The 26,182-nt window shown below is 52.8% G+C and overlaps 12 protein-coding genes across 12 annotated transcripts; 4 read left to right on the forward strand and 8 right to left on the reverse strand.

Annotated features, from left to right (window-relative positions):
* Positions 1 to 1,740: 1,740 nt before the first annotated feature.
* Positions 1,741 to 3,497, forward strand: GUT1_1 (Glycerol kinase; the record flags this gene model as incomplete). Its single annotated transcript, XM_064839783.1, has 3 exons — positions 1,741 to 1,877; positions 1,929 to 2,923; positions 2,980 to 3,497. The coding sequence occupies 3 exons, from the start codon at positions 1,741 to 1,743 to the stop codon at positions 3,495 to 3,497; spliced, it is 1,650 nt and encodes a 549-aa protein (XP_064692542.1).
* A 178-nt stretch (positions 3,498 to 3,675) lies between these two features.
* On the reverse strand, positions 3,676 to 6,426 carry LTS14_007092 (uncharacterized protein; the record flags this gene model as incomplete). Its single annotated transcript, XM_064839784.1, has 1 exon — positions 3,676 to 6,426. One exon carries the CDS (start codon positions 6,424 to 6,426, stop codon positions 3,676 to 3,678), a length of 2,751 nt encoding a protein of 916 aa, XP_064692543.1.
* A 581-nt stretch (positions 6,427 to 7,007) lies between these two features.
* On the reverse strand, positions 7,008 to 7,829 carry cdc42 (GTPase Cdc42; the record flags this gene model as incomplete). Its single annotated transcript, XM_064839785.1, has 3 exons — positions 7,008 to 7,449; positions 7,502 to 7,621; positions 7,684 to 7,829. 3 exons carry the CDS (start codon positions 7,827 to 7,829, stop codon positions 7,008 to 7,010), a joined length of 708 nt encoding a protein of 235 aa, XP_064692544.1.
* An 833-nt stretch (positions 7,830 to 8,662) lies between these two features.
* On the reverse strand, positions 8,663 to 10,781 carry LTS14_007094 (uncharacterized protein; the record flags this gene model as incomplete). The annotated part of the gene is made up of 2 exons (XM_064839786.1): positions 8,663 to 9,552; positions 9,602 to 10,781. 2 exons carry the CDS (start codon positions 10,779 to 10,781, stop codon positions 8,663 to 8,665), a joined length of 2,070 nt encoding a protein of 689 aa, XP_064692545.1.
* Positions 10,782 to 11,316: 535 nt separating this feature from the next.
* Positions 11,317 to 12,816, reverse strand: LTS14_007095 (uncharacterized protein; the record flags this gene model as incomplete). Its single annotated transcript, XM_064839787.1, has 2 exons — positions 11,317 to 12,231; positions 12,292 to 12,816. 2 exons carry the CDS (start codon positions 12,814 to 12,816, stop codon positions 11,317 to 11,319), a joined length of 1,440 nt encoding a protein of 479 aa, XP_064692546.1.
* Positions 12,817 to 14,029: 1,213 nt separating this feature from the next.
* LTS14_007096 (uncharacterized protein) lies at positions 14,030 to 15,104 on the reverse strand (the record flags this gene model as incomplete). Its single annotated transcript, XM_064839788.1, has 2 exons — positions 14,030 to 14,065; positions 14,349 to 15,104. The coding sequence occupies 2 exons, from the start codon at positions 15,102 to 15,104 to the stop codon at positions 14,030 to 14,032; spliced, it is 792 nt and encodes a 263-aa protein (XP_064692547.1).
* A 1,020-nt stretch (positions 15,105 to 16,124) lies between these two features.
* LTS14_007097 (uncharacterized protein) lies at positions 16,125 to 16,737 on the forward strand (the record flags this gene model as incomplete). Its single annotated transcript, XM_064839789.1, has 2 exons — positions 16,125 to 16,590; positions 16,637 to 16,737. 2 exons carry the CDS (start codon positions 16,125 to 16,127, stop codon positions 16,735 to 16,737), a joined length of 567 nt encoding a protein of 188 aa, XP_064692548.1.
* Positions 16,738 to 16,994: 257 nt separating this feature from the next.
* Positions 16,995 to 17,669, forward strand: LTS14_007098 (uncharacterized protein; the record flags this gene model as incomplete). Its single annotated transcript, XM_064839790.1, has 1 exon — positions 16,995 to 17,669. One exon carries the CDS (start codon positions 16,995 to 16,997, stop codon positions 17,667 to 17,669), a length of 675 nt encoding a protein of 224 aa, XP_064692549.1.
* Positions 17,670 to 17,825: 156 nt separating this feature from the next.
* LTS14_007099 (uncharacterized protein) lies at positions 17,826 to 19,923 on the reverse strand (the record flags this gene model as incomplete). Its single annotated transcript, XM_064839791.1, is given in 4 exon segments — positions 17,826 to 18,174; positions 18,229 to 19,157; positions 19,479 to 19,692; positions 19,709 to 19,923. 4 exon segments carry the CDS (start codon positions 19,921 to 19,923, stop codon positions 17,826 to 17,828), a joined length of 1,707 nt encoding a protein of 568 aa, XP_064692550.1.
* Positions 19,924 to 20,576: 653 nt separating this feature from the next.
* Positions 20,577 to 21,611, forward strand: LTS14_007100 (uncharacterized protein; the record flags this gene model as incomplete). Its single annotated transcript, XM_064839792.1, has 1 exon — positions 20,577 to 21,611. One exon carries the CDS (start codon positions 20,577 to 20,579, stop codon positions 21,609 to 21,611), a length of 1,035 nt encoding a protein of 344 aa, XP_064692551.1.
* A 48-nt stretch (positions 21,612 to 21,659) lies between these two features.
* LTS14_007101 (uncharacterized protein) lies at positions 21,660 to 23,289 on the reverse strand (the record flags this gene model as incomplete). The annotated part of the gene is made up of 3 exons (XM_064839793.1): positions 21,660 to 21,856; positions 21,916 to 22,072; positions 22,126 to 23,289. 3 exons carry the CDS (start codon positions 23,287 to 23,289, stop codon positions 21,660 to 21,662), a joined length of 1,518 nt encoding a protein of 505 aa, XP_064692552.1.
* Positions 23,290 to 24,213: 924 nt separating this feature from the next.
* On the reverse strand, positions 24,214 to 26,128 carry LTS14_007102 (uncharacterized protein; the record flags this gene model as incomplete). Its single annotated transcript, XM_064839794.1, has 2 exons — positions 24,214 to 24,345; positions 24,542 to 26,128. 2 exons carry the CDS (start codon positions 26,126 to 26,128, stop codon positions 24,214 to 24,216), a joined length of 1,719 nt encoding a protein of 572 aa, XP_064692553.1.
* Between the last annotated feature and the right edge of the window lie 54 nt (positions 26,129 to 26,182).

Here is a 26,182-nt window from a genome sequence, read left to right on the forward strand (position 1 = left end):
GCGACTCGTAATACAGCACTGTGGAGTCCAGTGTACCTCCCGCAAGAGACTCGGAGGACACATCGGGATGCGCCTACGAAAGTCTCTCTCCGCACGCCAACACTGCCACGAGCCGACGTCGAACCTTGTGCTTACATCCGCACTATAGCTGAAGTATGATTGCAGAACGGAGCCATCTGTAGGTCTGGATGAACAAACAACGCGGTCGAGGTAAGACTGGCCCTTGGTGAGGTACTTGGCATCCAGGTACCGGCTGCATCGCACGGTTGCATTGTGCCGAACGATTTGCCGGTCGAGTGCAGCTGGGAGCTGTGTCACCATCGGCCAATCTTTGGTTGAGCAGGATGAAGCCGGCCGCGTTCGCTTCTAGCTAGACGAGGGTTCAAGAGAATGGCGGGGTCTGAGGTGCGAGGAAGAGAGGACTTTGACCCGTCTGGAGTAGCATCGACTTAGCTGGTCAGCCGCAAGAACTTACCTGCTTCGGACATCAATCGCTGACAGCTTTGCTAGTCTTCACGGCCTCGTGTCAGGCGTTGCACAAGCCCTTGGCGAGCTGTTTTCACAGAATCAAACCTTGGTGGCTCTAAGCAGTCTGCAGGCTCATTGCATGCCTCACGCATGCTCCACCATCGTTGAGTGATCCAGATGCTTCATCTTTGCGAGAGGCTCGCTACTTTTGCCCAAGCTACCCATGTCTTGCCCCGTCACGTCGGGGACCCGTACGACCTTGCAGCGAGTGTCAGCAAGCACAGAATTGTAGTCCCTGCCGTCTATGTCGGCTCCACGATCGATGATGGCGCAAGAGAAGGTTTTCCCACAGTATGCAAGTGCACGGCGCGCCATGCCACTTCCATCCTACCCTAGGACCAACTACATAGAGATGTCGGAGGTACGCGGACACTGACGATACGGCTCAAGATGTGAAGGTTGTACAGCACGTTACCGGCGCTTGGTATGTTCTTCCTTGCGTAGCACAGGTGCTTCAATACAGCTGGAGGACGCCCTCCCATACTGTAGACCTCTGTTGAGTAAAAGGCAGTGTTGTAACACGGCAGACACATGCGGTCGAGGTCGCGAAACCGCTCATGCCGATCCCCCGCCATCCGCCGCCACCCACGGGGGCCACGCGGGGTACTGTAGATCTTGGCACCTCGGAAGTCCTAACGCCGAGGCCACACTCCGCTTCTCCTGGTCCGGCCAATCTGTGGAGAGCTCTAGTATCGTTATCCGTTCTTTGTTGCATTGGATGCAATCAAAACGGCCGAAGTCTGTCAGTGGCGTCAAACACGGCAAGGTCGCCGAGAGCCACGACACGAGGCGCACAGACATCGCGAAGGCACGCGAGCAGAGGCCACGAGTTCGCTATACTTGGCGACGAGGGCTGTGAGAGCGGACTAAACGGATGTATGCTCCTCAATTGCTCGGGCTATGGTCACATGCTTGTGGAGCGGACCCGCCCTATTGTTCCTCCGTCGATGGAGCTCTTCCTCCGCACGAGGGAGCTATTCGGGGGAGCTACTATCACATGCTGTGCCAACTCAGCAGCTTCGCCGCGGTCAATATACGACCGCAGTTGGCCTTCATTCTTCCGACTACCATGCAATAAGTGTTACTTCTGCTTACAGGCGCCCATCTTGTTCTTCTGGTTCTCATCATCCCTCTCGATACCCGAATTGGTATATGTCTACGGCTGCAAACAGGCTCAAGGATATTCTTATTGGAACACAGCGATCGCCCACAATGTCGAACACCGAGGAGGTCTTCGTTGGTAGCATAGACCAAGGCACAACGAGCTCAAGATTCTTGATTTTCAACAAGGAGGGCGAGCCGGTGGCGGTGCACCAAGAAGAGTTCACACAGATCTACCCAAACCCTGGGTATGTGCTTACGTCCAACATGAGGACAGGCTGCAGCTGACAGAAAGTTAGCTGGCATGAGCATGATCCAGAGGAGATCGTCAGATCCGTTGAGAACTGCATAGAAGGCGCCATCAAGATCTTCGAGAAGGACGGCCACTCCAAAAGCAGTATCAAGGCCATTGGTATTACCAACCAAAGAGAGACCACAGTCGTCTGGGATGTGACCACTGGCCAGGCTCTTCACAATGCAATCGTCTGGACAGATACACGAACAGCTGCCATTGCTCGCGACCTCAAAGCCCAACCGAAGAGTGATCAAGTACTGAACATCTGCGGGGAGCCAATCTCCTCCTATCCTTCGTCGACGAAGCTCCTATGGCTGCTCAAGAACGTGGAGAAAGTCCGTCAGGTCTATGAGGCTGGAAATCTTGCTTTTGGTACCATTGATACATGGTTGGCCTACAAGCTCAACGGCGGCTCGGACAAGAACGTCTTCGTGTCAGACCCAACAAATGCCAGCAGAACAATGTTCATGGATATTCGGACTCTGAAGTACAGCGATGCAATGCTCGACTTCCTATCCTACGAGTTCGATCTTCGAAAAGTGCACATGCCCAAGATTGTAAAGTCTGCAGACACGAAAGCGTACGGCGAGCTCTCATCTGGTCCCCTGAAAGGCTTCCCTATCATGGGATGCTTGGGCGACCAGTCTGCTGCACTAGTCGGACAGAAAGGTTTTGAGGCTGGTAGTGCCAAGAACACGTACGGTACTGGCTGCTTCTTGCTATATAACACTGGCGAGAAGCCTGTCATCTCTACTCACGGTCTGCTCACCACGGTTGCTTTCGATTTCGGTGAAAAGCCCGTCTATGCCTTGGAAGGTAGCATAGCTGTGGCAGGATCTGGTGTCAAGTTTTTGATGAACAATCTTGGTTTCAGCCATGCATCGCACAAAATTACCGAGCTCGCAGAGACGGTACCGGACAATGGCGGCTTGGTATTCGTTACTGCATTTAGTGGCCTCTTCGCGCCGTACTGGATCGACGATGCCCATGGCACGATGTGTAAGTTTACCGCAGCACTTTGACTCGAGCCCAATGCTGACATCCTCCCCATCCAGTTGGCATAACACACCACACAGAACGTGGCCACATTGCGCGAGCTACGCTAGAAGCAGTCTGCTTCCAAACAAAAGCGATCCTAGACGCCATGGAAAAGGACAGTGGCCACAAGCTCACCGAGCTCGCAGTCGACGGTGGCATGTCTAATTCCGGCCTCTGTATGCAGACCCAAGCAGACCTCGTTGGCATCCCGATCGTACGACCAAAAATGCGTGAGACTACTGCTCTAGGTGCAGCCATTGCCGCGGGCTTCGCAAGTGGCGTATGGAAGAACTTCGAGGAGCTGAAGAATGTCAACACCGCTGGCCAGACACAGTTCGATAGCAAGATCGATGTCAAGGCACGGAACAAGATGTTCAGGAAGTGGGAGAAGGCGGTGCAGATGTGTCGGGGATGGCTTGCGGAGGAGGCGGAGGAGGAGGGCGATGAGGCTGCTGCTAAGGATATAAGGCAGGGTATTGAGAAGGATAAGCATGAGAATCTGGAGAAGGTTGACTCGGTCATGACATCAGCGTGAGTATAGCATTTAGTCGCTAAGGCTGCGTTCGAGCCAATTACTAGACAACCAAAACAAAACTTTCCAAGCAACAGTACGAAGCTCGCCACGCGAGCAGCTCAAACCTGCCCGGTGTTTTGAACGTCACAAAAGCCCGCCTGAGTAGCTCAACACTGTGGCAAGATCCCTGGGAAAGTACCTATCCAGCCTGCTCATCCAACTTCTTCCTCATCTCCGCCAATTGCGCGGCCAACCCAGCCAGCAAATCAGTCAATTCCCTATTAGCCTTCGTAAGTCCAGCAATCTTGTCCTCGTTCTCTGTCTCGATTCCGACGTTGTGAATACCCATGGAGTCCTCCAACACATCCTCATCCGCACTAGACAGACTAATCAGTGGCGAAGACGGCACATCCTGCGTCTGACCAAGACGATAAAAATCGTGTGCCACGGAGGTCGACACACGCTTCTGCTGTTTCCCTGACAATCTGTCATCCTGCATTCGCTGGCTGGAAGTCCCATCCGAACCAAGAAAGGAGCTACCCGGCGATGAACAACGTTGCATATCCTCCATACGACCCAGGCGGCCCTCAAGACTGATATTGGTGGCACGCATCTCTTCATTTAGCTCCTCGACCTTGTTGCTTCGGGTCGAGATCGTCTGGAGCATCGCAAGGACTTTGTCCATTTTGGAATTTTCTCCCTCTTTTGCGACCGACTTCTCCGGTTCGAGGTTCTTCTGGGTCGTCTTACCGAATTGAAACATGTGGGAGAGGGGAGGTGAGTCGGATGGGGCCTGCCACTTCGGCGCACCTTGCAGCACGTTCTGACTGCGAGCTGGCGAAGACGAAGCAGATCTCTGATGCGAAATACCTAGGCCACTATCATGACAAGACGATGATTCGTTCTTGTTCGTGGGTGGGAAAAGCTCTTCTCTCGTGCGCTTTACAGGAGGTGTATACACGGTAGCCGGCAGGTAGTGCAATGGAGACGGCATAGCACTTGGGTAGTATTTGGACGCTGGCGAGGCAAGTTCCGCGTCATACAGCTCTTCTGCAGGTAGAGCGAAAATGTTGACGTCGGTCGATTGCCTCGGACTATTGCTGTGGTCGCGCGAGTGTGTACGACCATGTACAGGCATCTCCGACTTCAGCGACTCGCCCTTGACACGCTCAAGGTCAGGGCTGGTGTTCGACCTCACATGACCGCTCTTGAGAGGTGTCGAGTCAGACATGGCGTGATCGGACGCCAGGTGGGGATAGCAGACGGGTATGGTCCCACCACTAGATGAGCTCTGCTTGGCGCGATGGCTTCCTTCGCGCTCAGCAGACACTTCCGCCAGAACAGGCAACTCATGAACTGAGAAGCGTTTAGACGCACGCGAGTTCTTCTCGGTCATGCTCGGCCGAACATCCCATTCACTGCCGTAGATGCTGGGTGAATAGATCATTTCAGGTGAACGCTGGTACTGCGTCTCCTCCGGCAAACTGAAGCCTTCCAGACCCAGCCCATCAATTCGGGCCTTCATCTCCTCGAAAGTGCTCGCCTCCATGACCTCGGGCACGACTGAGGCGTGCAACGAGTACATACTGGGCTTGGTAACTAGTCTGGCAGTTTCCTTGTGCGCGTAGCTGCCGAACCTAGTTGGGCTGATGCGATCGCTTGTGCTGATAACACCGAGAGGAGACTTGGAAGGCGTGCTCTCCGTAAGCTTTGGAGGAACGTTGAGCGTCCCAGCTGCCGCAGCAGCTTCACGAGCAGCCTTAATGTTTGGGGGGGTGTTCTTCGCTGGTGGTGTAGGTGGTACGCCAGAGTCGAAGTATTTGAGGCTCTGCGAGCGCTGAATGGCGCACTTCGCTACCTGCTGCGAGTCAGGAGCACCCATTTCAGACAAGGTCTGGGATGGTATATGCCTGCTGTTCAGAGAGCTGTAGTGCGTCGGATCAGTGTAGGCAATTTGTGGTGTCTTCGTTAAGCTGCCTGCTGTACGTGGGGTCTCTTGGCTCGTCATTGATGTAGGTGAGCGCAATGTCGGCGGCGGAACACTCGTCACATCACCCGCCTTGCGCAAAGAAGGAAAGAGCTTCTTCTGCTTCGATGGCGAGCGAATGAGAGTGGCTTTCGAGGGAGATGCACCCAACACTGCTTGTGCCTTCACTGGAATACCAGCTTCGTCTACCACGAATACCTCATGGCCTGTGAGAGTGCTCACAGAGGGAGAGGGTGTTGTGTTCGTGCGCTTCATGCCTAGCTTCTTAAAGAATGTCTTCTTCGGACTCTTCGGTGGGATGCTGCCTGGTAGAGTGCCAGTATCTTTGCGCGGCAAGAAAACGCGTGACTTGCGTGGTGTCCTGTGTCCAGTCGGCTGAGTGTGACTTGTGAATTCCGAGCTCTCTGGTTTTGGGGTCGGAGCGTACGTTTGGTAGACAGGTGTACGATCATCTTCCGAGCCGGAGGCTTCATGTATGGACTGCTCGCGGAGTTCCTCGATAATGCCACGATGTGTCGGCTCAGCAAAGCGCTCATTCTCGGGAAGCAGGCCCATGGGTGGCGAAGGGCCGTGCGCGACATTGGCAGCATCGATGAACGAAGACATTGTAGTGAGTGTCGAGCCACGTGGATCAAGCATCTCAACGTGCTGCAAAGGACAAAAGCTGTCAGAGTCGCTGCGTGTGCGAAGCGCAGGGTGCGTGCCTGTGGGTGGTGTGATCCGTCGCCTGTGCACCTCCTGTTGGTAGAACGCGTTGCCCTCGAGCCGATAGCGCTTCATCATCGCAGCCTGCTGCAAGAAGGCGCTGGCAGACGGTGTTACTTGTGGTATGGTCGGTGTTACTTGTGGTATGGTCGGTGTCTGTGAGATAGATTGTGCTTGAACGATGTTGTGCGAACTTCTTCTCGATGTCGCTGGCGATGTTGTCCTCTCGCCGGAGGGCGTAGTGGATCGAATCTGCATTGTGCTGCAGCGAATGGTGCCGAGCAGCCAAATATGTATACTTAAGACAACAATAGGGGAATCTCAACAATAGTCCAAAGGCGATTGTGTACCTGGCTGTGCGTTGTGAATCTACGACTTTCGTCGCGTCAGTGCAAAACGAGTATTCTGCGCCTGTCAATAAACAAAGTAATCCAACTCAAAGCGGAAGGAACGCGACGTCATCTTCACACAGCACCAGTCACATGCCTCTCGACCATCCCTGATATGCACTTTGGCTCGGCAGGACTAGCATAGGACACGCCGCGGCTTGCAGTCCGCTGCTAGCCGGGCAAGAAAAGTCCAGCAGACTGGGAGTATATCGATGTGATGAAGGACCTATAGGTCAAATGCAGCTTCGTTCGAAGTTATTGCACATAAGAGATGGACTACAGTAACCAGGTTCGAGCGCCAGGCATTCGCCTCTGACCAACGCCTCACGGAACGCCTTTCACCTTACCGCTGAGCTGAAGTCGTGGTCCGCGCTTGCATCTATAGCACAACGCAGCCTTTGCCTTTCCCTGTGAAAAGCATATCAGTAAAACGCCTCTCAAGTCCTGAATCTAGGACATCTCACGCTTCTTTCCAGTCTTCGCAACTGGTGGTTCCAAAGCTGCTACAATGGCCTCATCAAAGACATCCTTGAGCTTGTACTGCGTGAGTGCCGAACATTCCACGTATTTCACCGCCCCCAAGTCCTTCGCCATCCTCTCACCGTCCTCCTTTCTTACAGGCTGCATCTTCTGCTTCGCCAGCTTGTCTCTCACTTGCGGGTCGTCTCGCAAATCGGTCTGGGTGCCTACTATAAGACATGGCACACCCGGACAATGGTGATGCACTTCCGGGAACCACTTCTCTCGAACGTTCTCGAAGGAGGCGGGTGATGTGACGGAGAAGCAGACGAGGAAGACGTCTGTCTGTGGGTATGAGAGTGGACGGAGGCGGTCGTAATCTTCCTGTCCAGCAGTATCGAAGAGACCAAGTGTATATGGCTCATCGCCGATCCTGATCACATTTAGTTTTGACTTACTTTCATCTCGTATAGTTAGGCACATACATCACCGTGACCGCATAGTTGTCAAAGACCGTCGGCACATACTCCGAAGGAAACTTGTTGGTTGTGTAGCTGATGAGCAAACACGTCTTGCCGACCGCACCGTCACCCACGACCACGCATCTGCACCACGTATATGATTAGCGACGCTCTGTCGTATATGTATTGTCCCATCTTGATCCAACTTCATCGTCCTGTCCTTGCAGAACTCGCTTTCGAAGATCTTGGCATTGACACTTAGTACTGAAGGCGTCTTCAACAGGCCAATCTTGGGCGAGTATCGTGTGGCAGCGAGTCGCAGAGGATTGCTAGGTTGGGAGGCAGAGGACATGTTGCGTACTTTATCGTGGCGACAACCATTGTCCCTCTGCGCGGAGCTTCTCGCTAGTATTCAATGACTGCTCCTCCAGGGTGATCGCTTGGATATCGTGGTAAGAAGTAGTCGCGATCGTGGTCTCGAGCGAGTGTAGAGAGAGAGAGAGAGATAGATTGCTGCTGCCGGCGCTAATCGGTACGACGTCCTGTAAAGCTCAGCACATGTCAAGCACCATCCATTGGCCAAAGACACGCGAACACCAGAATCACGAGATCTGTGTAGTGAAGGCTCACTTCGTCCTGGTATCGCTCCAAAAGTGTCGCACTCTGCCTGTCACCACTCTCGTCTCGTCCCGTGGCGGGGAAAGCACGCAGCAAGGCACCGCTGTATCGTCCACCCACTAATGCTTCGCGATCTCAAGACGAATAAGTCCCGGGTGATGGTCGAAGTGAAGCAAGCTATCAAAGCAGAAGACGCGCAAGTTCCGAGGAAAGATCGGCGACGGTGAAGTGCTGCCAGCGGCCCAGAATGCTGCACCGGCTAAGGGCTGTGGATGCAGGTGTGGCCAAGCGAGACGCTGAGAGGCTTCCGTAGCGTGTCACGCAAGTATATTGACTTGGGCCGGAAATCAAAAAATATGGGGTACCTGAGGTTGGATTGTGAAGGAAATCATCAAAGAACGTAGCATCGTAAGCAATAATGTGGTCTTCGTGTCTACAGGTATTCTGTGCTATGCTCATGAACAAAGTGTGTCTCGCGACCATGCATCGCTAATGCTCTCGTGGGTATCCAAAGGTCACACCGTTCAACGCCGCGCAATGCCATGATGAAAATATCAACACGCGCGCTCATGCTCGCTTCACCTGCTTGCCACCAAACAATGAGCCCGTCTGCTTGTCACGTCTGTCGTTACCGTTCGTACTACCGTAGGTCTCGTCATCATCATCATCGTCACCATCATCTCCTCCGCCGCCCAGTAGTCTGACCGTAGACTCATCTGAAGGTCCAGCCTCCGCAGTGTATGTCGCGTCCTGCGTACTCCCTATGACAACGCCAGTGACATGCTGTTCGATCTCGTCCAGCTTGTAGTCCTTCATCATCAGACTAAGGAAGATGCATGGTGTCGCCATGCACACCGCTATGATAAGTATCTTCGTCATCGTCTCCTGATATGCTAGGTTGATGGCTTCCCTAGTAGGGTCACCCATCGGCCAGCCAGTCGAGGCTAGACTTATGCTTCCATAAATGTCGACTGCTCGATCCTGTGTTTCGGGTGGCAAGTATAGTTCAAGCTTCGTGAGAATATTGCCACTCCAGACAGCACCAGATATCGCTGAGCCGACTGCACCACCGATCTCAAGCAAAGTCAAGAAGGCCGCCGTGGCTGCAGCTACTTCTGAGTGGCTTGCCGAAGCCTGTACACCAAGCTGCGCAGGACCATGGCACATTCCGCCTCCGATGCCCACTAGTAGCTGCGATGCTCCAATAGCCAGCAGAGACGACTTCTGTGTCCGGGTGAACACCATGCAAACTAGGCCAAGGACATATATACAGGCGCCTGCAGTGACCAGTATTCGATAGCGCTTAGTGTACTTGATGATGAACGATACAAGGATTGCTGTAATAGTGCCAGAAAACGTGAAGATCTGTGTGATGCGACCGGCGGAAGTAACAGAGAGGCCGTGCACCACGAGCAGGTATGACTGGAAGTAGGGTAGGATAGATAGATAGAAGGCAGCTGTCTCTGATCAGCACATGTCGGTAGGTCAAGAATGGGGAGTGCTTACAGAAATAGAAGAATGCAAACGTCAGGCCAGCAAGAACAGTGCGATTCTTGAACAGCGCTCGAGGAAAGAATGCTCGTGGAGCAAGTGTCTTACTGCTCTCCCAGAAGGGGAAACCAATTACACACATCGCACCAACCACAAGCATGGCCACCACGCTTGGGTTGTCCCAGGATATAGAGGGTCCAATCGTGAGTGGGATGAGGATCAGAGAGAAGCCAGCGCAGATCAGCAAAAGGCCAAAGATATCAAGCTCATACCACAGACTCTTCGCCACCTCCATTGCCGTCTTGTCCTTGAATGGCGAAGGTGGCAAGAGCCCTTTCTTTGCGGCCTTTCGCTGTGTCATCCACAAAGTGAGAGCAAGAGGCATGAATGCCACTGGGAGGACGACCGCCCATATCGCATAGCCCCATCGCCAGTTCAAATTCTTTAAGATTGTGTCGGCCAGCGACGGACCAATCCAGACATTGACCAGGAAGGGCACATCCGGCAATGTGGCGACAAGCGAGCGATTGAGAAGATCACTGGTGTCGGCGACGAAGATTTGGATCAAGATCTGTAGGCCAGTCGAACCAGCGGAGTAGAATATCTGCGCCGCCGCATAAGTCTTGACATTATCGGCAGCGGCTTGTTGTATGTAACCGATGACATAGATCAGGACTGACAAGCTGAAGGCTTCGAACCGGCCGAAGACGTCTGCGATCTTTGACATGGGCGGTTTCGCGACCGACAGCACGACGCCTTGCACGACCATCACAGTTGACACCAGCGAGTGCGCGGAGAAAGCGCTGGTGGCATAGACTGCCAGATTGACGGTTGTCTGGCTCTCCAGTGAGGTCGCCCATGCTGTTAGCGCGATACCGAGGTATGCAACATATAGTGCCGTCTTCGACCACGTTGACGCGATAGCTTCTGCACGCTTGACACCGACTTGCGCACTCTCAATGCTGGCCGGCGTCTCGGGTCGTGCAGCAGCTTCCAAGTCTTGGTCATCATCATGTTCCACGCCGCTTACACTCTTCGCCTTCTCAGGCCTGCTGCTCGTCCGTCGCAGCGGTATCTCCTCGTGCGCCGAACTCGCCAGCGCTGCTGTGTCGGCTACCGCCATTTCGTCAGTCGAGATGTCATGTTGCTGCTGTTGGGACGGGAGTGTTCCATATTGTGTATCGTGGCCTGCCATATAAAATGAGGTAGAACTAAGCGGCGCCACATGAACAGTGCAAGGACCACAATGTCTCTGTTGTTATCAGATCATCCAAGCGTCGAGGCGAAGATCAGATAAATGAATAGCTACTAAAATGTAATCCAAAAGCAGATGGATAGAAGTGTATCGACGGCCCACATTAGATGGGAGTCCCACTGTATGAAGTGTCAAGCTGGCTTGGCGTGCGAGGTCGCTTGCGTGGGATGACAAGTTCAGCGTATGGAGCATCAGAATCTCCAAATTCTGCTGTTGGTGCTACAGATTAGGTACACACGAGACATGAGCATATTGGACCATAGATGAAGTGTGTCCGGTGCGGTAAGTCAACTCTCTCGGCAGCCTTGTGCGGACATTTGTGAATCCAACCCCAAAGCCGGCATCGGCCTCAAAACTAAGACCGTGGTAGACAATTCGAACTGTCTGAACATGAGCCAAATATAACGGATACTATACAATGGACACAAGCTAATTAATGAAGAAAAGCGGCCAGCTAAACACGAAGATTGCGCTTCTAGACCATGTTCCTTGGGTACTGTTCTGCCCCACCGCTAGGACTATGATCTCTCGACCGTGTCAAAGGCTGATACTCCTGTGGTCTCAACCCATCCGCTCGAAACGTCCTCGTACGATCTGGAGGCGAGGGATCGCGCGTGGCCTGTGGCATGGCAGGCGCGTATGTCGTGCGGCCGTCATACTGGGTGTCCAGTGGCGGGGTGTACTGGTCGTCGAAGTCTGATCCTCCACTGTAGCCACGCATGCGGTTGCGATTTGACAATGGCTCCATGCCCACCCCATCCTGCATGAGCTTCTCGCGCTGTGGCGTCGAGCTGCCACCATATCGACTCTGAATACGCATGACTAGCGATCCAATCGCAATCACTGTGCCGGCAACAATGTCCGACAGGTTCAGAGCATCGAAGATGGCCTTGAAGGTCTTAGTGCGTGTTGCTGGCGCTTGGCCGAAACGATCCATGCGACGGCCTTCAGAGTACTCCTTGGAGCTATAAGCCCACATGAAGATGAAGGAGAATATGGCTGTCTCCAAACATGTGAGGAAAGCCGGGATGCCGAAGTTGATGTCGTTATAGGTGACCTTTTTAGAAGGGTTAAATAGCTTGCCATTGAGGAGGCCGAACACAATATCCTGCAGCATCTGGAACACCAGTATGCCTATATACGAGTAGACCTTCGCTCGTATTTTCTGGTTTATGTTGAAAGCCTTGGCCTTCCCCATGCGCTGAACGAACTTGATGGTAGCTCCCAGCGCGCCACCAACGAACAGGAAATCGGCGATCGTCAGCCAGAGATGAGCGTACTTCGGGCTGAAGGAGTTCTCGCAGTACACGTGGTAGTACTGCGTCACAATCTGGATGACGACGAAGACCAGTTTACTGAGAGGGTACTGGAAAACCTGCGCCCAGGTTCGCTATTGCACAAATTGTCAGAACATGTCTCGAAAGAGGCTTCATACTTTTTTGAGACTTACCTTGAACCATGGCAAACTGCCACCACCAACCGGATTGCCTTTCTTGTCCACTGCAGGCAGAGCGTCGAAGAACTTTTCCCGATCTGTTCCATCCGGGCAAACGAATTCGAGCATCAGCAGGAAAAGCGCAGCAACTGTGAAGGCCTCGTATACTCCGGCGATTGGTGCTATGTAGTAGTAGTCGTTGTAGAATAGCAGTGCGAGGAAGTTGAAGATACTGTATGCCGCAGGCAAGTTAATGATGCGCAGGATTTGACGTTGCTCCTGTGGTATAGTGTATCGATGGAGATGGGTCCAAGATGCGTAGATCGTGCTGAGGACTGTGACACCCATACATGCAGCCGCTATCAGGATCATGATGTGGTGAAAGGTCAAGGAACCAGTGATAGGCTCGCCGACGAGGCCAGGCTGAGGTGCTGCGCAGGTGATGTTGGAAGTACTAGCGAATCCCAAAGCTCGCATATGCAGCATGGCGTGTTCGAGAGAGAACGGCCTCTCCGCCGGTGTTTGGGTCGGAATGAGCATTGAGGATGGTCTGTTATCGTGTCTAGGAGTTGTTGCAAGACCTGGCGGTGTAGTAGCTGCGTCTCTATGGTGCGAAATACTTGCGTGGACGATAATATGAATGGAACACGAAGACGGCACGATACATATACTCAAGCGCCTTGCAACATCCAAGCTCGCCTGCTATCACGAGCCGGGCAGGAGTTGCGACGAGCTGAGTCAAGCGCATCTGTTTTGGAGATTGACTGGCTTGGAGAACCATCAATCGTCTCAACACCCCGACTGACCATTCACAGTAGCTAGCTAGTGACAGTACTGAAAATTGTCGGCCATTGCGTTTACTCTGCAGCGTGCTACTCAGGCGACTGTGCAGATCTACGAAGTCGGTGATGCCGTCGCAAGGGTACCTTTTTCGCATAGGGTCGGAAAGCTGCACCTTCGTGGTGACTTTGCAAATCTTAGATACGAAGCTAAACCACTATGGGCATGCATTGCGCTCGGAAGCATTCCTTGGCTGAACAGATAAGCGATGGGGGCCCAGATGTCGAAGCCTGACTGGCCGATAGCAAGTAGCATGGACCGTCCTCTTGATTGCTTGTGTTGCTTGACTCCATTGCGTGGCTCAGGTTCAGGGGTTACATAGACACACGTGTCTATCTATGGTGAACAGCTCGTTTCACGCGTATGCACCCATCGTCTTGAGGCTGATGGCGTCGTGGGACGTTCGCCCAGTACGCGCATCATAGTATCATATGGAGGTTACTGGTGGTATAACTCGATGCATGGAGTATCATAATCCATGTCCCCATTAACAAGCTTATGCAAACATCAGACTTGCAGACAGAATATCAGTGACACAAGCCATGTCATGCAGATTGACCACCTTTCAGCTTGGATGTCGACATCGCTACTGATATGCAGCAGACCGTCACACCATCTTCATGGTTCTGCCAAGACAAGCACAACCTCCTGCGATGGCCGTGATACCGGTCTGGGAACAGTGTCAGCATGAATTCGCGAATGTTCCAGAGATGAGCCCAGCCTATTGCACTTACGAACACTATGATAGCTCCAAACTCACTGCCATATGCGTAACCAGCTCCTCGCCACGGCTGCACTTGTAGCAGCTTTTCGCTTATTGGTCCAGCGAGCACAGATCCGACACCCTTTCCTACACACATGAAGGACAGAACTATTCCTGTATCGATTGTTTCGCACCTTCTACGCACATCCTTCACTGAGCCAGCCCAGGTTGCTGCGAGACTGCATCCTGAAAGACCCCAGAGTATAGCAAAGACGTACAGCATTGGCTGACTGCTAGCAAGGCCCCAGAAAACAAATATTGCCAGCATCGATACAGCCGTCGCTGCAAAGATCACGGTAGTGGACTTGTAGTGATCTACGAGCCTACCTTGCAGCAAGTACCCAACACATGCGGCAACGTTGATGAGACACAGTGCCAAAGGGCCTGTAAAATCTGGCAGGCCGACCGCGACCGTGAATGTTGGTATCCATAGAGAAGGGCAAAAGTATGCAAGGCTTTGCAATATTACACCAGCCTCGAACCACCAGAAGGCTGGCAGCTTCAGAAAGCTCCAGTCCGTGGGCGGCAGCCTGGTTGCGCCCTTAGTTGCCGGCAGACGCGGTCTCATAATGAATGGACAGGGCGCGCCACAAATGGCGAAGATAATTGCCCACACGCGGAGCGCCGTTCGAAAGCCATATGCATCAAGCAGCCACTGCGAGATCCATGGGAATATGGCGCCTGCTACACTCGTCCCAGTCCAAACTATTCCGAAGCTCAGTCCTTTGCGCGCCACGAACCATTGGTCAATGACTGAAAAGGCCGGAAAGTAAAGAAATAGCCCTCCTATGGAATACAGGATACCCTGACAGGCGAGAATGCCGGCAGTAGTGTTGCAGTAGCTTGCAGCCAGGAGACTCGCTACCACAATGGCCAGACCTCCGAGTCCAGATGCCAGACGTAAGTTTGGCCGTCGTTGGATCAACAAAGCCACGAAAGGCGACGACAGGAACATTATAGCTGTTCCTGTCGTAGAGGTTGCCGCAATAGCAGATGGATTGCGTGAAAATGGCTCGTGAGTCAGGTAGTACTTTTGAAAGATGCCGAATGAGTATGGAAAGCCCCAGACTAATGCTTCCAGCGTAAAGGCGCCCGCGAGGGCAAGCCATGCTCCTTTACCGCCGTCGACGGGCGGCAGGGAAGAGATATGCGTGCCATCCTCTTCGGGGTGGTCAGAAGTCCTATTGCGTAATTCAAAAACTGCCTCGTCATGCTCCGGACCCATCGTCGTGCCAGTGTTCAATCCAGCGATTGCCGTATAGACCCGGTAACAGCGAACAGATACCATGCGTTTGAAGAGAGCAGAATACCTACTTGTTCAGGGTAGCCCGTTTGTACTTCACGCCCTACCTGAGTTACGATTTTGCTCGGCATTGGGAAAAGCTTTGCGCGGGGCAAGCAAAGTCATCAGCTTTCCCGTGACGACAAATGAAGTCCCAAGGCTGCACATATACCCCCAGGTGGTGGTTTGCAGCGATTTTTATTCGCATTGCTGGCTGTCCTGATGTATGTCGTTTGTAGTGAACAGGGAGAGCGTACAAGTGGAGACGATCTCAAAGAACCAGGTCTAGCGCGTGGATCAGTCAGCCGCCAAGACGTCCTTCAAGGAATAATAAACACGCGCGACTCAGCACCTGTTTCTGCATCCGGGTAAAGGCTCGAACACTTAATGTGACATCCTGATGTCATGCGGTAATCGTCCAAATCGATCCCTGCTCCCGAGCGGTGTGGGACACATCATCGTAACGAGGAGGTGCCGAAGCCACAGCACACAGCATTCCAGACGCCACTGACCGTAGATACGTACGTAGCAGTCATCATGCTCGCAGGTCGCCGTCTACCGTGCTATCCGCTGGGTCCGCAATAGACGATATTGGCGACAGAACATCATTGGCTGTCTTCAGCCATTGGGTGTGTAACGGTATGCCGACGGTACTGGGACATCATTGTTGCTTATGGCTGGCCGACACTAGCTAGAGTATGGTCCCACAGGAACAGAGCCTACTTGCGTCAAAGAAGGCTAGTATGCGTACTCATGCAATCAATCAGGTATAAGCTGGCAAGTACCAAGCTTTTGCCTCTCACAGATGGCAGCAATCCTTACGATCTTTCGAGCTAGATGAATCCTACCGGACTTCGCGATGGCTCTGCAGCAAGAGAGGGCAGTCGCGGTCTTGTCGCTCGACTGCACACAACGAGTGTGCCGAGTAAAAATGTGTACTTATCGACCCTGAGCCACACTGACATGCTAGCGTTGTGGCCGATCACAAGTGAGGAGGCAAACCTTCTCCTGCTCGAGCAAGTATATGGAGTACACATCGAAAACTTCGACCACTTCGACAAGATGCTCGCCAAGGAGATCGGTGACCCGCAGAAGGTGCACTTCACGGTCAAAGACACACAAGACGACAGACCTCGAGGATGGGGTCGCATTGAATTGACCGAGACCACCAGTCCACTCAAGTGCTATCTTTTCTTCACGGACGATGCGGCTGAGATGACTATTCAAGTCATCTACCTTGTCATGAAGAGCGCGTTCGACTGTGATGGCTATACGGAGCTGCGACTACATATGAGCAAGCTGGCCAATATGCCTGGTTGCGAGCACAAAGTCTTCGGGTTCGGTCTGGTCAACGTACTTCGAAATCAGCATCTGGTCAGAACACAAAGCAGTACGACTGATGTGTATACTGCGACAGTCCAGCAATGGCGTATGTTAAAGTCTTGCATTGAAGCATGGCTGTCTTCTCTGGGCAGACCAGAGGTTTGAGGTGAGACGACTGTATCCCACGATCTCTATTCAAATCCGAGCATCGCAGGCTGACGCAGCGGCAGCTATCCCTTCAGCTTTTAGCTGAGGCACCTCGAGCGCTTATGCACCTACAAGCAGATGAAGGGTGTTTGCGGTCACCATTTCAGCCAACATTATGTCAGCAGGCCACCTCAATTTAGCCCACAAGATACAGCTTCTGAGTAAATCATGTCCAACACGGTTACAAGTGGCGCAGCGGTGTCAAGAGAAGTGATGTCGACATCAAGCACAACTTAAGTCGATCATCTGTCTGAGGTGGGTATCCTCAACCTCTATGCGATCTCATACCAGCACGACATCACAATGGACGCCTGGCCTCAGGAAATCCGTGTCACCAGGAGCGAGGACGATGTGACCAAGTGCGATGTGTCGCTAAAAGTCCTGCGCCACGAGGCAATACAAGGGAAACTGTACAAAATCTGTGCTCTACAGAACAGCGACTTGCCGGCCCTGTGGTTAATAGCCAAGCAAAAAGCGAACCAGTCTCTGCTCGAGAAGTTTACTGCTAGTCGTGATGCGACGCTGGATGAATTGCGCATCGTGATCGGTCGTGAGGGTCAAGACTCGGAGAAGATATTCTTTACATTCAGGGACGCTTTGAACAACGATCTCCGAGGATGGGGTTACATTAGCATGCCAAGCAATCACGCCGAGTTGAAGTCGACCATGTTCTTCTCAGAGCAGAGCAGACGCGTCGATCTCGGAGTGGCGAGCATGTTCTTGGTATGTCGGAGTGCATTTAAGTGCGACGGATACACGAGTGTTGTTGGAGAGTCCGGGCAATACGAGCTGGAGAGTGGGTATGGCGTCCTGCAAGGCATAGGCTTGCCAGAGATACCCCGACGTCGATATTGGGATAAGGTGCGAAGTACGACCACGGATCTTTACCTCATCCCTCGTACCGAATGGCCAGGTATCAGGGCTGGGATGGAGGCCTGGCTGGGGTCTTTCGGAGAAAAGAATTTGAGCGAGAAGTGACATTAGCGTAATCAATTTCGCCCGCATACTTTCGTCACGTTCTTTATCAATGTCTGGTAGCTGCTAGATGCTCAGGACTAGCTATATCCAACCTGGTTATCAGCGTCATGAGACCAACCATCGGAACCTTCTGGCCGAGGTTCTGTCGTCTTTGACCTACTCAGGGACGATCTCGCCAACGGACTTCCAGAAGTCACATCTCATGCCTCTGCCACCCTCCCATGTGTATGCATTGGCCAACCTGATCGTGTTTGTAGCGTTGGCCCCGCCACAGATACCGTTCACAATACCGGGACATGTGGTGTTAAGATCGAGCTGATATGGTGAGTAAATAGCATATGGCGGCCAGTCACTTGCGCTGTTGATAGACACATTCGAAGTCGTGATACCATTGGCGATAGCGTTCGAGATCGATGGGTTATCGGATGTTATGAAGTTGCCCCAGATCTTCTGGAATGCCGTGGTGAAGTCAACGTCGTAGGTTTGCCCTGGGTAGTTGAAGTATCTGATTTCTGGTGGTCAGCAGGCTGGCCTTATACTAACACTGGAGCGTTCGTACCCTGAGACATCTCCACCATGGTAAGCAGGAGGAATCGAGAACTGGTACTTCCATGCCTCCCCACCACTCTTGCTGCTACCGTAAGCTTCGGCCAACCAATACGATGGGCATACGAATGTTGTCTCGGCGTATATGTTGTCTGCTCGTTGCTGTTGTCCTGTACCGACGGAGCTTTGATTGAGTGCCGTGGGACCTGAGTCGCCAGTAGTGGCGAACGTTGGGTTCGAAGAACTAACAGAAGCATTGGTCGAAGGGTAGTACAACAGCACTTTTGCGATGTCATTGTCCGAGAAGAGCGGAAGGAGTCCTCGAAGGTAAGCAACTAGATCATCCTCCGTTTTTATGGTCTGAGGGGTGAAACCCACGCCCTCATTGGCATTGTTGCCCGAAAGAATGCGCAGACCGTTCACTTGACCACGACCAAGCTGTCGACTAGGAAGATCCTGGATGAAGACACCATCTGTGACTGGCAGGAAGGCCCACGTACCATAGGACACCAGCTGCGATACCGTAGCGCTAGCGTTGATGACCGTAGCAGAATCTTTGCTGACCAAGCATTCGAAAATAGGAGTGGTATGGTTTGCACCATACGCGGTCGTCGGTGCACAACCTGCTGCAGTCGCAAAGGCATAGTATGCTTGAGATGGCTCCCAGTCTTTATAGCCGTACTGCATAGGCAAATATGGGCTCGCCACAACGCTGTTCTGAAAGAGCTGCGTGCCGAGTGAGCCACCGTAAGCCATGTCCTGGAGCATGACACTGCCAGCACCAGCACTTTCGCCGCTGATCGTCACTTTGGCTGGGTCGCCGTTGAACAGATGGATATACTGCTGGACCCATTGTAGCGCGAGATGTTGGTCAAGAATACCGGCGTTGACAGCGCCCTTGCGGAAGACCTCGTCGGATGAGACGAACCCTAATGCTCCAAGCTGTGTTATATATTAGATCCGAGTTCGTCGCGCTTTGATGATGTAACTGACTCTGTACTGTATAGAGACACCAACAAAGGAGTTTCCGTTTGTGCCCATGATAGCCGTCAAGTCTTGCCTTCCATTGCCTTGACCGTAGCCACCTGGCTCTTATCAGTACAGGTTTCGTAGAGCAGATTGATGAGAGCAACTGCTGACCTCCATGGATCCAGACAAGGACAGGGAGTGGTCCGCTTGCATTGCTCGGAGTCTGCACGTTAAGCTTGAGGTGACCATGTCAGCATCGCCACGCAACACGATACAGACCTGACCAAAACTTACGAACAAGCAGTCCTCGCTTGCATTGACCTGGCTCTGGGGCCGGAAACCGGCTGCACCGGATGACGGACTCTGGGCACAAATTGCACCATACTGCGTTGCTGTGATAGTTGCCGAGCGGTTTAACTCTGGTGCTATTGGTGCTTGGAATCTCAGATTACCTGTCGGGGCCGACGCAAATCGTATGCTGTGTCTCTTGTCAACACGACAATCAAGTCTGTAAATGGACGTACATAGCGTACCCATAATAATTGTCGAGGCCGGCGGAAGTGTTCGTGAAGCCCTCGTAGACGCTGTAACCAAGGTCGACGGTGAGCTTGCTGCTGCTGCTGCCATATGAGGCTTGTCTTTTGGCTACCTGTGAGTACGGTCGAGCATTGTATGCAGTTGGCGTTGCTGCCGCCACCGCAGCCAGGCCGATGAGGATCTTTAACATGCTAGGCAACATTGAAAGTTATGCAGAAGACAGGCTCAACTATTTCCAGAACCTTTCGTCGTTTGAGATATCTATTGTCCTACCTCTTGATTACCGCTACCCCATCTTACCTAGAGACACCCCGGTAGGACTCCTTCGCAAGAGGAGTCGTGACGATGCCATGCATTTCAGACGTTCGGCCATCGGCACTCTGGTCGAAAGGCTGTTTGCAGCAGTCGTCTTTTCTACTGGGTAAAAGCAGAGATGTGGCTGGTTAAAGTCTTCGGAAGCATGGGGATGTGAGGGGGTGATGTTCTTGGGCATTGATCGCATGGTGAGCCGGACGCAATTGGCAAGCCAATGGCAATCATGACGTCGACATCAACATGGGCAAGCAGTATGAGCCTCTTGATCATGTGGTAGAGAGTCAGGACTCTGATGGAAGACACTGGGATTACTGTGGCAGCGCCAACACATTCTTACCTCAGCATGTCAATGTCAATGAGATGCGATCGATTTTTCCGTAGAGAAGGAGAGCCGGCTAGCTTCCGAAGTAAGCAATTACCAGAATGACATCGTGGATCAGGCATAGTCTCTCAATTTTCCTCGAATCGGCACAATCTCAGGCTTGGTGAGGACATCCTCATGCTGCAGACGGACCTCTTGGGTCGCGACAAAGGATCAGAATGCCAACGCGAATACTGATCGTGGGAGCTGGAGCTATTGGTGCCTTCTATGGTTCTCGCCTTGCTACCGCACCGCATACATTGGTCTCCGCCCTTTGTCGCTCAAACTACAAGGCTGTCAAAGATCATGGTTTCCAGTTGACCAGTCCAGTCTATGGTCAGTCAGGCTTTCGGCCGGAGCAGGTCTTCCGCCATATTGGTGAGGCAAAGCGGGCCACGTCGAAATTTGATTACCTGCTGGTGGCAACGAAAGCAATCCCGGATGTGCGCGATGACAGTGTTATACTAGAAGGACTCGTAGACCCGGGCACGAGCATTGTGCTAGCGCAGAATGGCATGGGTAATGAAGCACCGTACAGGACGCGATTCCCTCAGGCACGCATTCTCACTGCAGCCGCATATGCACACGCCGTACAGGAGAGTCCGGGAGTCATCAAGCACCATGCATGGACGAAGATGTCAGTGGGGCCATACCTAAAATCGCCTGATGCGCAGTCTCTATCAGCGACGAGCGAAGAAAGTGTACTGCAGTCCTGCTCACACTTTGTGGAACTCCTCAAGGCAGGCGGGATAGAGGATGCAGAGCTACACGACGCCACAAGCATACAACAAATTCGTTGGTCGAAAGTCGGCATCAATATAGCCATGAACTGCACTTCTGTGCTTTGCGGCGGATCCGATAATCGAAGCATGACACTTGACGAGAACTTGGCGGACCACCTACTGGCGGTCATGTGGGAGCTTCGTAGAGCTGCCCCTACTATATTGGAGTCAGCAGTGCCACCTACTTTGCCTACTCCTGAACAGTTCTTGAGATCCATTCAGCGAAACACCGGATACGAAGGTAACAGATCAAGCATGCTTGTAGATTGGGACGAGGGTCGTCCCATGGAACTCGAAGTCATTCTTGGCAATCCTCTGCGGATGGCAAGGGAGAAAGGCGTTGTGATGCCTCGTGTTGAGAGCATGTATGCCCTCTTGAAGGTAATGCAGCAGAATAGAGACCGCAAGTCTGTGAAGAACAGTAAGCTATAAGGTAAACAAATGACAGAATTGGTCGTGACTCTATTTCTTGCACGCATGCTACACACGTCTATCGAGCACACGATCAACCATCACTTCGCTCAGACCAAGATAGTTGGTTGGATCACAGAGCTCTGCTAGACGTTCTTCAGAGAGGCCTGCTTTCTTCACGGTCTCATGCTGGCACAACAGTTCGAGCAACGACTTGTCTTCGAGCTGGGCTCTTCGACACAAGTCATACACAAGATCATGTGCATCTGATAAGACATGTCAATATCCGATCTGGTATTAGGTTCTTGATATTGCGGATGCTTACATTGCCTGCCAATGGCCTTGCCTAGACCCATCATCACGGCTTCGCTTACGACGTTGCCTTTCGTGAGTGCCAGATTGCGCTTCATACCCTCCTCGTCTACCTCTAGACCGTCGAGGAGATAGTGCGTCTGCTCGAGACAAGCTTGACTAAGAGCACACTGGGAGAGAAAGATCAGCAGATGACTTGAATGAATCCACGGTGTGCACCCACAACTTGCGGCAGCACGATCCACTCAATCTCCCAAGGACCAGTACTGCGCTCAAAATCCGCCACGACAGCCTCGACCATACTACTAGCCATTCCTCGTACGGTACTGGCCATCGAACAAATGTACGCACAGCCAACCGGATTACGCTTCTGCGGCATAGTAGAGCTACTGCCACGATGTGGCACATACGGCTCTCGAGCCTCGCCAATTTCCAGCTGCATCATGACTTTCAGATCAGTGGCGAACTTTGCACATGTCGCCGTCAGCACAGCGAGGTAGTTCGATACCTCAGCCAGATTGTCCCGCTCAGTATGCCATGCTATCTCAGGCACAGCGAGGCCTAGTTCTGCCGCTAGAAGTATCTGGCAACGCAAGCCAAGTGGTATGCCATCGACCATATCTGGAGCATTGTGCGAGGATGCTGAAGTGATGGTCGCAAGAGTGCCGGCAGCGCCGCTAAACTGCAGAACGAGTAGACGAGGTTTCAATTCTGCAAGACGCTCCTTGTGGCGCTCAAAGCAAGCCAGTAGTCTCGCCATCTTGAAGCCGAAGGATATTGGCACAGCTTGTTGCAAATTTGATCGTGCCGCCATGGGCGTTGCTTTGTGCTTCTCAGACAGCTTCCTCAGCGCCTTGATAATGTTGTCGAGAGTTTTCTCGACCAGAATCAGGGTATCTCGGAGTTGTAGTATGACAGCCGTGTCAGTCAGATCCTGGGTCGTGGTGCCCCAATGTGCCCACTCACCGAGTCCTGCTTCTACCGCATTGACTTTTGCCACTAGTTGCTGAACTACAGGTAAGACCGGATAGCCAATAAGTTCTGTTTTCTTTCGTAGTTCGTCGAAATCGTAATCGTCCACGTTACAGTGCTTGACGATAGTGTCGGCTGCCTTTTGTGGTATGATACCTATCTCGGCTTGGACCTTAGCCAAGGCAGCCTCAAATAAGAGGAAATAATTTGTTCGCTGTCTGTCGGACCATATCGCTTTGACCTCCGGTGTGGCGAACACATTGCCATATATCTTGGAATCGATTACAGTGGTCATATTTCTGAAGCGCTTGGCCTGCACGCTGGTCACCATATAACATCGTGCGAGGCCTAGAAGGATTGTCGGTTGTGTCCGGTATATGCTGGCGGCCAGCCGACTTGACTTCACCATCGCCATGATGGTCTTAGGAAGGGATCGCTTGAGTCTTGTTGGTCTTCGGTATGATTATTGTAAGCACTCGTGTTGGAGTTCTGACTATCGATGCTTGCCACGCAGTGGTAGCACACGCTTTTGGTCCCAGTAGTGACTGTGCTTTCACTAGGCGATGCTATTTTGTCGTATAACTATGTCAAACAGAGTATTGTGTTTCTCAGTGGTGCATGGCCCTGCTCGGTGTTTTGGCAGTCGGTGTCTAGTCTCGGGAACGAAGCTCACAACTCGTCGTGCCTCCTCGATTGAACACGGTCACGTGGCGAGAACATCAACTTTTTGCATAGTCTACACACCACCGCCGATTACGCTGCTGTTTACATCTGAAAAGCTTGGAATCAAAACCATTGGATGAAGAAACCCGAGGGGCATATCCAAGTACATAGGGATGTCCGCCCAAGGGCCAACGCTACCGCCACCAATATTTCAAAAGCCGTTTTGGCACGCCTGCAGGGCGTGGAACTGTTCGCTTTTGTATACGTCCGCCACCCGGAGCATACTAGTAGATATGGTACTAAGAAGCAGGATCGCGAGCTTCGACCGGCTCTCCAGAGGCACACCCCAACCTCGACATCAACCCTACATACTTGGCTCAGCCGGCTAGTAACCGCGACAAAGCTAGTAATCTGAAGGAGTTTGTTGACAAGCCGGCGGCGTTCCCTAGCAGATCGGCGATGCGTAAAGCTCGTGCAAACTTAACATTCGCGGATCTCCTATTCCACCTGCCAGGTTGCCTTGCCACGCGTTTCTGAAGATCGAAGTTGGATCGAAGCGGCGATAAAATTAAAAGGGAACACCCGCATAATCTCATCACCACTCGAGTAACCGAGCCGCCACACAAAGCTTCGGCCAGCGTCGAAGACTGACCTACTCGAAGACATACGGCCGACTTCACGAGTATCCGGAGGTGCGCGAGGAATGGAAGCTCTGCTTCTTAGCCTCTGACAAGCCGCGCGACAACGTTCCATCCTCTTCTGTTGCGGACGCCTCGACACGGCAAAGATTGGGTTGCCATTGCCAGAGCTGGATCGCGTTTGCGAAGTTTCCCGAGGACGTGTTGGCTTAGGCGATCAACCGAAACAATCGAGGGCTGTCGAAGGAGGCGTACGCGTACAAGCTGAGGACCTCGCATTTGAAGGACGTATAGGCAGGCGCGAATAAGATCATACGGATTCGCTCTCACAGCAAGCCATAAATAAGCAACTCAAAGGTAACTAACCTTAACCCCCATCCCCACCGTCTTCCTCACCTTTCCCCACCCATTCCCCATCAACCTCCTCAATCTCACCCTTACGTCCCGTCTCGCCACCACGACCAAGAAAGCGACCAAAAACATCAGGAATCGGAAAGCTGCGAAGGAGAATCGGCCACCGCCTGTCATGTTGCGGCTGGCTTGTAGCACCATCTGCTGGAAGTCGCCGAGTGCGGAGGTGGCGCGGCGGTAGAGGGTTGTTGGTGGAGGTGGTGGTGGTTTGCGGGGATTTCTTGCGGGTGGGATGCGGCTGGTGGGTGATGGGGCTGGTTTGGTCGTGCCGTTTGCTGGAGGCTTAGCAGAGCCGGCTGAGCTATTGGCAGTCGGCTTCGCATTCCCGCTATCTTTCATCGGCTTAGCAACTCGCTCTTGCTCCACCTGCTTCCGTTTCTCCTCGGCCTCCCTCTCCTGCTCGACTCTTTGTCGTTCTTCCTCCAGTCTCCGTTCTTCCATCTCTCGCTCTCTCTGCTCGTTCAGCTCGCGCTCTCTCTGCGCCGTTCCATCCTTCTCCTCCCGCAACTCCTGCAGAGCATGTGAGAATGCTTCCTTCCTCTCCTCATCTAGCGAGTCGTTCAACTCGATGAACTGCTGCGCATACTCCCACTCTCCATTCGCAGGTAGCACATGTAGCGCGTACAGCTCCAGTATTTTTAAGCGAGTAGCCAGGGCTTTAGGTCCAGCATTGCCGTTCGGAGCAGGACTCATCGTGCCGTCTGCGAACGAAACATGCTGGCCTCCCATATCGCTCGTCGTCGTCAACCATGCCTCGAGTTTCTGCTGAGTGAGTTTCTGATGGCTCATATGTCCTAGCAGTAGTGTAGCCAGGTTCACCACGACATCCGCATCCACCTCTCCCTCTTCTCCCGCATAGCCAGCCTTGACAATCTCCTCCCACACCGAGCCCTCTCGCGCCCTGGCTGCTAGCTGCCGCCACCGTGCTGACCCGAAGATCAGCTTTCCTTCCTCCGCGCCTAGCTCGACGATCGCATGCAGCAGACTCAAGTAGAAGACCCAGACCTTCGTCCTTGTGCCCTTCGAGCTCTGCGCGATGGGAGCGGCCGAGATTCCATTGCTCTCCCCATTCTGCGGTTCGTCCGGTCGTGGAGCACTGATGATCGGTTCTAGCGTCTCAAGAGCTTCTTTGAATCGTTTCGTGAGGTATAGTTGAGTGGCTTCCTTGTATGTTCGGACGATCAGTGAGTTGGTGGATCGGGATCGCGAGAGGCTGGAGATGGAGCTGGAAATGTACTGTGTATCCTGGTAGGTCGAGGTCAACGTCGTCGCCATTGTAGCCAGTCTTGTCTTAGACCAGATACTTGCTCGTCTACCGTCTAAACGCGAAGGTTGGACTCTTGAGATGCGAATTGCGAGATGCGACAGGCCGAGGTTGGGTGCACGTGCCCACAGCGTGTAGATGACGCGCAGAAACGCGTTTGAGAAATGTTTGCTGCTATCATCAATGGTGGGAAGATCCGACACTTGCTTCAACCAGGAGGCGGTTTCGAGCGAGGAGGCAGAGGAGTCATTCATTCGATCCACGGTCACATGCAACATGCTGTTCGATTGAAGGCAGGCACGAATCGAGTGGTGGTAAGCAGAAGCATTCAC

This window comes from Recurvomyces mirabilis, assembly GCF_035927965.1.
Source record: "Recurvomyces mirabilis strain CCFEE 5264 chromosome Unknown scaffold_19, whole genome shotgun sequence".
Taxonomy (NCBI): domain Eukaryota; kingdom Fungi; phylum Ascomycota; class Dothideomycetes; order Mycosphaerellales; family Teratosphaeriaceae; genus Recurvomyces; species Recurvomyces mirabilis.